Below are 12021 nucleotides of genomic sequence, written 5' to 3'. Positions count from 1 at the left end.
AACAAAGCTGCCTACTTATAATGCATTCTTCACTTCAGGCTATTTGGAAGGGAGAATTTAGTCTATTCACTAGCATTTTACTTTTTTCATTCCATCTGTATTTGAGTGGATACAGTGTTGGCCCAGCAACTCAAATGTCAGCAGTTCAAATGCCTAAGAAGCAGCTATGACTTATCTATTTTCAAGCAAGACTGCCTGCTAATAAAGAATATTTCACCTCAAGCATATATGATGGTGTTGACTGGATAAAGTACTGGCTTGGTAACTCACAGGTCATCAGTTCATATCCCCTAGGAGGATGTTCACCCAGTCCATACTAGACTGCCTGGTTATAGCATACTTCACTGTAGGCCATTTATTGAGGAAAATTAAATAAGCTACTCACTGCTGGTAGAGCAGGAAGGTAAAACCAGATTTTAGTGCAGCTGACATACTGATTTTAACCATATGCAGTAACATATCTGATTCTATTCCTTTTTATTCCCTCCATAGTTCTATGGATATAAAGTTGCCTGGTAATTTCCAGGTCAGCAGTTCAAATCCCTGAGACAGAGGAGCATTTTCATAGAGCAAAATTTTTACCATAATTAATTATGCATTTATTCACAGTACTGTAAACAAAAATACTGGGAAAACTTAAATATTTGTGTACAAGAAATTAAACTATCTGTATGCTGCTGGGAACAGGGATTTGTTAATTAACATTTGAAACTTGTTTTCTAGGAAGAAAATACTAGTGGTCTGCATTGTTAACCCATATATCACTGGTAACTGTAGTTACATCAGGTGTTATGAGTTCAGTTTACCAGCAATTAATCACTGAAACCACTAGTTCCTATAGCCTGGTTTATGGGATACTCAAACACTTCTGGGACCTAAAATCTTTGTGAATTTTTAACCAAAAGCAGGACTGGCACCTATGGTCCTGAGCACCCGTAAAATTGAAGGGGCAATTGTATTCCTGTTACATTTTGCATGGTAAAGTCTTACTCTACTATCATAGTCACTAAGAAGGTCTTACCTACTGACATAAAACCGTAGCCATTCACCCCTAAGGAATGTACTGTATACTGTGAAAAGCATATAATGTGAAGGTATTAAAAGCTAAAAACCATTCAATTACTGGAACACGAGCAGACAGGAGGGGGTTAACGTCTAATGATCATGCAAGGCCCACTATAAACAGCACTAAAAATTATATGAAACTTTTCCTTCAGCCACAATTGCATTTCTTTCCACCTTCTACTTTTACTGGCTCCTTCTAAGTCACTTTCCATATATTTGTCCAAGCTTTCACTGCTAAAAACAAATAATTCATGTCTACTGTCTAACCCCTAAAATAACAGAGTCAGCTCTACTTGTCTAGTAATGTAACTAAAGGGTCAGGTAAATTTTAGAATAACCTTGATTATCTAGATCTATAGGGGAGAATAGAGAGAGGACTAAACAGTATTCTAGGTGTTTCTCTATGAAAGAAAGCATTACTATATATATTTCTTCAGTTCATCATACAAAGTCCAAAGATATCCAAGCACCCCATGATCCTATCCTTCTGCAGTTAGTTTTTAACTTTTCAAATAACAGTTTCTTTAGTACTTGAAAAATCAATATGGATTCACTCTTTCATCATTAGTCACAGACACTTTTATACCGCATGTTTCCCATATGAGTTAACTATTAAATGAATTTTCACCACTTAATTTCATCCCGTACACTTCCTACCCAAATTCCTCTTTGGTGTAGCCCTTCATCTATTACCTTTCCCATGATTTTCTGGATCTTAATACTGGTCTTTGTAATGCTAGTATTATATCTACCATTCTGAGAAACTGTTCCTCACATGTTCAAATCATTTCACTCTTTGTGATCTCAAGTTTATTTTCAGGCCTCATGCAGCTTCCTTACTTTTACTATAAAATCCTTGTATATATTACCTACATCATTTAATAAACCCTTATTTACCACGATGAAATGTTACCAAAGCAATGCACACTAATTAGGAAAAACTAGAGACACGGCATCATCCACACACAATGACCATTCAAGCTTTAGTCTTGAAGCAAAGCAATCCCTCAAAGAACAAAACGTCATGAAAACTAAAAGTGAATCTTAAACAAACTGAGAATCAGAGAACAAGAAACTTACCATCAATGGATAAAAATTACATCACTAACTCCTTTATCCGTATCTACTCAAAACAATCAAGAAAAAAAAATACTACAGTACTTCATGCTTCATCTCCACCTTCTGTTAATTAAATGAAAAAGTTACAAAATACAATACAACACTTCACTTCTACCTTTTCCCCGAAGTAATGTCAAAGGAAAAATAAAACACTACAGTTCAGAACTTCATAAACCAATTTACTTACTTTCTCAGTGGATCTATCAGTTTTATGTCCTACTCACAAGACACTTATTTTTCCATGTGTACAAAACTTTCAAGCTTACAAAGTACTCCAGTAGGGTTGAATATTCATGAATTTAAAGAGAATACACTGCAAACCATATGCACACCTAAAACAGAAAATATACTATGAAAAACAATACTCAAGATTATAATTTATATTTTAAGTTTGCGTGCCTTGACAAGATTTCAACAGTTTTCTGCAGTTGTAATTCTTTTCTTTGAAGCAAATGATTACATTTACATCAACATAAAAGAAATACATGTTTTCCTTAAAACATGAGATTAACCATCAAACTTAAAATCATGCAAAATTATATCACAACAATTTTGCCCTTTTCATCCGAGAGCCAAAGAAACTAAAGGAACTATGAACTCTGTTCATTTGTAATAGTTAAAACTGGAATTTTGGCTTTTGATAAGAGTGCTGTCCTTTTATGCAAACTGATACTTTACCATTTCTGTTCATAAATTTTGGGGGGGAATACTAGTGGGTTGCTAGTTTACAGAGGTTTGAACTACTATCTTGTTTATGATAATCCTTGAATCCATCATGTTTGTCAAGTTTTTTTTGGTTATTAAAATTTAATGAAAAAGTTGAAAAGTAAGTCATTTGTTATGTAACGATGGATGATGAATACTTTAGTATACTTTCTGAAGAGTAAATACTGTATATGCCTTTCAATATGGTTTTGGGATCTTCAAAATCTCCTAACCAAAATTTATGGCTTCCATGTAACCAACCCAATATCAAATGTTTAAACATTGAAGTATTTAACTAAATATTCCAGATAGAAAAAACATCACATATTTAAAAATTATGATGAATCACCTTACCATGGCTTTAAAGAAATTAGTTTATTCAATCTTTCAATTTGCAAATATATCACCCATTGTCAGCCAAATATTCTTCGCCTGAGTACAATGGTACAGAAATTCTTCTCCTTGTCCTTGCTGGGTATCCAACCAATCACGATCCAATCCATAATTTACCCAAGTTCGTTTTACATTTACAGCTGATGTGTGTTCGACAAACTTTGATCCTTCAAGACTTCCAAAATACCTGCAAAATAATAGGATAGCAAAAAAATTACAGTAAATGCAACAATTTTAATTCAAGTGAAACCTGAAAACTACTTTCTACAAGAGTGGGCTAATTGTACATTTAGCTGATTACTTTTAATCTTCACTTTGAATCTTACAAGAAAAAATGTTAAGTAAGCCCCACATAAAGATAAGTTGCCTTAGTTCTCAAGGCATTTTTTTGCCTGCACGTCATATGCAAAACTACTGATGCCTCTCACCCACATTTATTCTATAACAGCTCTGTCCTACATTCAACTGGCTGATCTACATAGCTATGTTAATAAACTACGTAATAGCATTGGTGTGTGTTTCTTAATTCTGAAAAACTGCTATCCACGTTTATAAAATTTTGTAAATGGTTACAGGTAATTTGCACCATCTTTTGGTCTGAATTTTTACAGTATAGTCTTCATATTTTTAACTTAGATAATACATTTCCTTACTCTACACTTTTGTGTACGTAGTGCAGCACATACATTTATGTACTTGAAGACCAGGGGAACTGTTTACTTAGTATAAAGATATGAATCAGCTTCTGTGAGAGAAGTAAATAATAATTTCTTTATTTCACAAATACTAGTTGCTCTTGGAAACTGACATGTATGTCAAAATTCTACTGTCCACAGTATTTAAACATGAAACCAAGTACAGTACTTGTAAATGTATTCACAGTAGCCTTACTGGGTAAAAAATCTGTATTACCACTGACAATGCTAAAGATCCGAGTCTCAATACTGCTTGTTCAGGTTATTAACCTGCCTGATAATATGCTCAGAACCTCTACAAGTGTGGCTATGTACAGTTCTGAGTCCCCAGTCTGAATAACATGGCCCATTTCCTGCAGCCATAGCTACTGAAAACCAGTCAATACAGTACAGTAATGTCATATGCCTGGCACTCTTCATTTGTCTACCTCTGTATGTGGGAACAGATTGCAGAAGAATAACCATTTACAACATACTCTTGCAGTTGTCCACATAACATATACCTTCCCTTAAATGGCTTTTGGCTCTCCCATAACTACTTGCATTGTCTCTCATTCTATAGACAGTTTCATTATCATGAAAGTCTCTACCATTGTTTATACATACTGAACACGCCCAGTTCAACAATTTTTTTCAGCTCAGCAAGGGTCAAATTGAATCCCTCATAACAAAAACCTGGTCTCTTGCAAGAAGTCTTGTCACAGCTGACTTTAACCAGCTCACAAAGACAAATGTTGTTTATCAATACATGACTTACCTAGAGCCTTGCTACTTCTGCTTTGTAGCTCCAGATTGCAAATGATCCTCCTCCCAAGCAATGTTCGAAACCCATTACTGATTTTTGTTTTTAATCATGTCACACCTCAGAGTGAAGCCACTACTGACTGAGTTTGGAATGTCTTGGATCATGACAGTTGTTAGGCTTGGTCCTTAAATAACCATTAATATTATTATTGTATAACTATGAAGTTCAGTACAACCCATCAAGATTCCCAGCTCAAACAAGCATAGTCAACTAGAATATAAATGCCTTTATAAATTTTAGCAGATCATATTCAAAAATATTTAGGTTACCTGAAAGAAGACTGAGGCCTCATGCTCTTCCAGACTAAGCACTAGCAAACACAATTGGGCTGAACAAAAATGAGTGGAAGAAGCTTAGTATGAATAAAAAGTCTATTTTTCAGACTACAATGCTGAATACATCATGTGGTTCCTGGAACTGGCACTTTTCCCTTTCCAGCAAAGTTGAACTCACCTTGGCTAGTAGCCATAACACACCAGGAAGATCTTTAAATGCACAATTTACTTTTGCCATTAACAATTAATTGCAACTTGACATGAGCCTTAAAACAGGACCCATGAAAATAATTCTGGCTTTATTTTCTCCCTGGGGCACAAAAGGTTTACATTCCTAACTTCTCTGCATGGTGGCAATACAAATGGGAATTTTTCTGTCATTTGTACTGATGTCTTGTAACCAACCCTTGCCAGAAGTAAAGGGTATTTAATTTAGTAATGTAAGTATTTTATATGTTAAACATTTCTTGAGTCCAAGTGTTTCCTGTGTATCTTTCAGCAGAAATCAAAGCTTGGTACCCTAAATTCTGCTGAAAGAAACACAGCAAACACAAACACCAGATATGTTAAAGTTAAATATTTATATACAAATGAATTCACTGCCCTTTACTTCTGGCTATGGCAGATCATTAAGTCAACACTAACAGCAAAAAATCTTAATTTGTAATACCACCAAGCAGAAGTTTAAAATTGCAAAATAAAAAAAAATAGGAAAACAGTAAACTGTACTTAACCCAATATATAAATTCTAAATAGTGCATTCTGCTAAAGATTAAGGCACCAAAATCATGTAAACAGAACTTCATGTGGAAATCATGAAATAAAGATAAATGGATATGGAAGCTGGAAGAGCACTTTGCAAACATATCTACAACTTAAAAATCAGTCAAAATGAGTGAACTTTTGACAGATAAGGCCTTCTCAATAGGTGATAATTATTACCCAGCCACGTTCCTACTTATTTTATCTTTTATTTAGCAACCTGTGGAACTACATCCTATGGTACAACTAAATTTAAAAGATTGTTTATAGCATAAGTTCCATTATTTTTACTGCAATTCTATCACACCTGTGACTATCATTTGTTAAACTCAATGAACCATCCAAGAGTCAACAAATAATTTTAAGACACCTAAAAAGTTACCAGTGGACCTTCAAACAAATATTCACATGAAGGCACTTAAGGTTTAATGGGATTTAAAAAAACAGGTTTTGACATAGGAAGAACCTATAGCTGCTGTGAGTCCTCAAAGGAGTTACTCTCAAGGTCTCTAGAGGGGGGCTCCTTAAGACAGACCAGTTAATTTCAAAGAATTTTCTTCTAGTTGGTCTTGGCCAGTATAGTGCACGTTGAAACTTTACTTCTACATTAGAGACACAAACCTCTGAGGAGAACCTGGTATGCCTATGAGCTTAAGGGAAGCAGGTGATCCTACCTCTCATATATACCATGGGCAATAGCCCTCTTTACCTGTTCTAACTAATCATACAAACTGTTGTTTAATACTGACAGTCCATCAACAACAAGCACTTTTTCTATACCAGGAAAGCATCATCTTTCAACTCTTGTTATTTCCCACTATAGTCCTTGGTCCCAGGCCATTTCTCATATTTTGATACCAACAAGTGGGTAAATTACTAATTTAACTACACAAACACTTGCAGATCTATAGCAGGCTTTTAATGATCTGACTGCTAAATTTCTCGTAGTGAAGCTTTGAGATTGCAGGCAGTGCTTGAATTACGATAATTCACCTTATGATAATTCAATTTTGCAATGGGTTTAGCAATCAATATCTTTAAGACAATATTTAAAAATGTTTTTAAATTTCACACAGGCGCAGGCAGCAGCATACAATCAGGTAGCGAAAGAGACCGAGTTACAATAAACCAACTTCTTTTCCTCCATCTCTTTATCTCATCTTCTAGTTAAAAAAGTAAGAGAGAATGATAAAAGTATTGTTAGTAACTTTATACTCGTGTAAATGCGTAAAGCCATAAACAATCGAACGAGAAACAGCTGTTTTGCTAATAACAACCAAATTAGATAACAACAGCTGTTTTGCTTGTATTTCAACCATCGTATGGTAGTAAACAATTAACCTAGTTATGTAACAAATGACATTAAGTAGACTAAGACTGATATATTTTTACATTATATACCTTTATTCGCTATGGAGAAAGGATCGGCAAGAAAATATACTGTACTGCTAAATTTAAGCTGCAAGGTTTAGCTGAAGCTGAAAACCCAAACTTCATGCTGCTAATGATGAAACTCGACCGTAAATAAAATTGGAGAGAAAAGTATTTTAATCAAAATTACTGGGCACAAAAGAACACGTATTACTGATGTTTTCACGCCAATAAAAGACAAATATGTAAAGCTCATATTATGACGAAATCAAATGAAAATAGCAGACAGAATCTTGATTTTTTTACTCAAAACAAATATGCCCCAACAGCCAAAGTCATCTAATTATGAAAAAAATAGCTACATTAATTTCACAACAAGATGTATTTAAATTATAATTCCACTGAAAAACACTTTGCATAACAAAAAATTACCTTGTCCCATATAAATAAAGTATCTAGAGATTCATTTACGCTAACTAGAAGCAAGAAAAACGCTCTGAACTGAGTTAAATATGGCAAAACAAACTTACAATGTAATTGATTTCTGAACCAAAACATTGATTGCTGATTGTATTTTATAATAAAAAAGCAATATGAGAATACATACAATATTATTGGATACAGTGAAGTAGAGCATAACTTTAAAAGATCCATGGAAAAGAGGCAAATTCGTTATGTTGATGTTTGTACAATACGATATTAATATGTGAATATAAAGTACAGTATAATGTAGGGTAGGCTACCATATATGTATACAATATACCATAGTGTAGGCTAAGCTAATTTTTGTTTGTTATTCAATGTCTCTTTGTACTGAATTATCATTAGTCAATCTGCATGAACCTCCATAATTAGCCGATATTAATAATTACTATATTGTATATGTATAGAGTATACTTATAGAGTAGGCTAGGCTACCATATATGTATACTGTAGATGGTACCGAATACCCTAGTGTGGGCTAGGCTATAATCGAGATACATTTTTCCAACAAACGATGGGTTTTTTGGAACCTGACCCCCTTGTAGGTAGGATAATACCTGTAGTTAGCCAACCTATTCAAAATAAACCCCAAGGTATCCATGAAAAGTTGAACATTACATTTATCCACAGAATGGCTTGTTGCTTTAAATTCCTTCTTTCTTAAATTCAACACTCACTTATTGCTTTACCTAAATTTAGTTACTGGATTACAGTTAACAGTTTTGCTATTTTCAAATTTTGGTGCCATTTTAACCTCATTTTGTTTCATGCTGAAGATTCACCTTGTTATCCAGCTGTCATTTCCCTACGAAACGTACTGTGAACATCTCTGTACGACTTGTAAAATAATACTGCTTTAAGGGGAGAAAATTGTCTTACAGCTTTATAAGATTACAAAGCTAAATAAACAGGTATGGTGTTACAAATACAGTACTGTAAAAATCATACATACCACACTGATTGGATGTCTTGATGTTCTGCCAGATATTTTGTAATATGATCTCGACAGCCAGTGAGAATATTCACAACACCTCCAGGAAGATCTGAAGTTTCGAGTATCTAGAAAATATCCCAGAAAAAAGTCTTCAATAAAGGCAGACAAAAAATTTTATGCATTCTCATACTATGATACTGAATTCCAATATTCTGTTCCTTTAAATCTTAGTTGAGAGAGAGAGAGAGAGAGAGAGAGAGAGAGAGAGAGAGAGAGAGAGAGAGAGAGAGAGAGAGAGCTGAAGTGTACAATTAAGAACATCTTGCACGCTAGTTTTCTTTTAATATAAAATATGAATTTAACCAGACCAAAGTTGCACTTCTACACTTTCACAGTGCTGGCGGAGGTGATGTGTTTTGAAATCACAGGCAAAACAAACATTAGACAGGAAAACACAGGGAAACCTTGAAAAAATGAGTAATGCAGCTGGGACCTGTTAGGGGCTGACTGGGTATGCAGTGAAAATCTGTAATTATTGGGACACACTACTGTTACAATATTCATAAAAAAAAAAGGACAAATTTCAGCCTAAAAATCCACTTTGTGACCCTTTACAAATTTTAAAATTGAAAAATCTATTCCCCATGTAGAGTATTGATACTCTACAAGAATTAAATCAATCAGGTACAAAGTCTTGTAATGAACTTCAAAGCAATATGATTCTCTCATCATACTGCCTAGAAAATATATTCTATGATATTCTCTTAATAAACATTGCTTACAGAACATTCATTGGGATGTCAATTCTAATATTTACACCAAAACACAATCTTCCAAATTAACATAAAAATTAGTTACAACTGTCTCTACAGTATTATATTGTACTTAACTATAGAAAAAAATTTGTTTTCATTTATGAAAAAATTTACATTACAGATGCTCTAAGCAGCTGAGGACTATCTTGCCTGTGTATTATACCTAATGGGTGTTAAAAATAAACTCTATGAAGGTTGGTAAAAGTAGTGTGAATACAAGACATAATTCTTGTACACTTACGTTGTTCATAATTTACTTCGCTTTTTCTACCTTTGTACATTATACATATAAACTTTTTTCTTTTTAAAATTTCTTTTAAAAAAATTGCAGGCTAAGTAAGATGTATAGAACTGTGATGGTTGTGCATATTAAAAAGATGCTTTAAACTACTAGCTGGTTCAAACTCAAAGTTTACATAAATCAGAGCTTGTGCATTTTAGTTTTTGTTCTTTTTATTTTTGAATAGTTACATTTAATCCATGTTACTCTATGAATGGTTTATTGAGAGCTTGCATGGTGGTTATTGGCAGTAATGGCCCAATTATAACAATTACCAAGATGAATCCCTTGACTGAATCATTTTGCTTGTCAAGTTCATTATTTATGTGATTTTCCAAGATTTTTTTTAACTGTATTTCAGTATGATGTAACAATGATGGTTGCATGTGCTTAAATGTTGCTTTACACTACTACCTGATCCAAACCCCTTGTTTAGTGTTTTGTTAATTATATGAAGTTCTTCTTTTGTCTGAATAGTTACTTTTAATCTACATTACTCTGTGAATGGTTTACTGACAGCTTGTGTGGTGGTTATTGATAATGATGGCCCAATTGTAACATCAAAATGAATTCCTCAACTGAATCATTTTGCTTGTCAAGTTCAATATTTATGTGATTTTTCAAGATCTTTTGAGCTATATTTATAAATCAGTGTTTATTCTTGCTATTATGGATTTCACAGATGATACTCACTTAAGCTCCACACTGGGGTAAGCTAAAAAACCTCAGATCTGAACGCACTAGGTTTAACCTTCAATTTACAACCTCAAAATTCCAGATTACTGTAACTATTATCTTTTAATTTCACTCTCCTTATTTTAAGAATTTCTTCTGACTTAATTATGAAACATAGAAAACAATTTTTTGCAAATTATTGTATTCTTATGTTCCTCATAGATACTAAAATATTAAATAAACATATATAACAAACTGACCTGGTACAATGCTAATGCAATGGTGGGATTTTTTTCACTAGGCACTGCCACAATAGCATTGCCACGTGCAATGGCTGGAGCCACAAGGGAAACAAATCCAAGCAGGGGGAAGGTATCAGGACAAGCTATGCCAATTATTCCCAAAGGTTCATGAAGCCTCAAAACAGTGCCATAAAGTTGGGTTTCCTGAACAGCACCACCATATTTATCACAGAAAGCAGCCCAGTGGAATAATCTTGCAATTGTAGCATCAAATTCTTTTTCAGCCTTCTCCTTAGAATGGCCAATTAATGTCAGATGATCAATAAATTCCTGTCGTCTTTGCTCTAGATTCTCTGCCCAATAAAATAGTATCTGGGAACGATTAAAACCACTTCGCTTATCCCAACCTGGTTGAGCTTTCCCTGCAACTTCTACTGCATTACGTACATCCTTCCTGTAAAGGAAAGACAATCCAATGTTCAAGATTAAATACTGTTACAATACTGATATACAAAATTTAAAAGAAAAACCTATGCTTTTTTCACACACACCTCAAGAAAACCTACACATTTACAGGATCAAGAGGCTAAAAATATACTTTCTGGAATAGAAAAATTACACTACTGTATACAGAAATTTCTAACAAATTTCCTTCCATAATACAGACTTCAAAACCTTCAAATCTTCCTCACCTGTTACTTTCTCCTACCAGAGCAAAAGCTTTTCCTGTGGTATCACTGATGACACGGCAATAGTTTCCATCAGGTCTTTTCTGAGCACCACCATAATAAAGTTTGTAACGTACGATCTACTACTGGCAACTTCCCATCCACAGACAACACCTGCAAGATGTTTTCAACATTACTGTCATGATAAAAATACAGCAAACTGTGCAATGGCCTCTACAAATCCAAAGGGACTTAGGACAGAGGTACCTTGAAGATCCAAAAGACTTCGAGGATACCAACCTCTCATTTATCACTCATACACCTACCTTCTTTTTCAATCATCTTACATGCCAGGATTGTTTTACAATGGTAATAAGGCTTTGGTGGATCTGCCAGGGTCTTTAATATTTTGACAAAGACCTCCTAACTTTTTAATTTCACCAAAGTTAAGACAGTCTTCTACAATGTAGCAAGCGCAATAAATCCAGAAATGAAAGACTATGACTCAACTTTTGCTGTCAAGGCAAAACAAACCTGTAATATTTTCCTATTTTTGGCTTTTGGCAAGTTATCAATAAACTTATAATTTAACCTCTCCGATAATCACACAATTACATACTGTTGAGATACAAGGATGTAACTGAAGTAGAAAAAAACCCCATAAAGTAACAGCACACAATAGCATTACAGTATAGCCTAGATACATTATGTCAGCCACATCAAACAAGTAATGT

General features: G+C 34.0%; 1 protein-coding gene across 1 annotated transcript in view; it reads right to left on the bottom strand.

The window, feature by feature from the left end:
• Positions 1 to 2342: 2342 nt before the first annotated feature.
• Positions 2343 to 12021, bottom strand: part of LOC136825446 (aldehyde dehydrogenase family 16 member A1-like) — a 40768-nt gene continuing 31089 nt past the window's right edge. Inside the window, 5 exon segments of the mRNA XM_067081917.1 lie at positions 2343 to 3469; positions 8626 to 8732; positions 10638 to 11073; positions 11312 to 11418; positions 11420 to 11461. Coding sequence (XP_066938018.1) covers positions 3277 to 3469; positions 8626 to 8732; positions 10638 to 11073; positions 11312 to 11418; positions 11420 to 11461 — 885 coding nt within the window. The 3' untranslated portion in view covers positions 2343 to 3276.

This window comes from Macrobrachium rosenbergii, chromosome 37 (genome assembly GCF_040412425.1).
Source record: "Macrobrachium rosenbergii isolate ZJJX-2024 chromosome 37, ASM4041242v1, whole genome shotgun sequence".
Taxonomy (NCBI): Eukaryota; Metazoa; Arthropoda; class Malacostraca; order Decapoda; family Palaemonidae; genus Macrobrachium; species Macrobrachium rosenbergii.
This window is presented reverse-complemented; position numbering and strand designations above follow the sequence as displayed.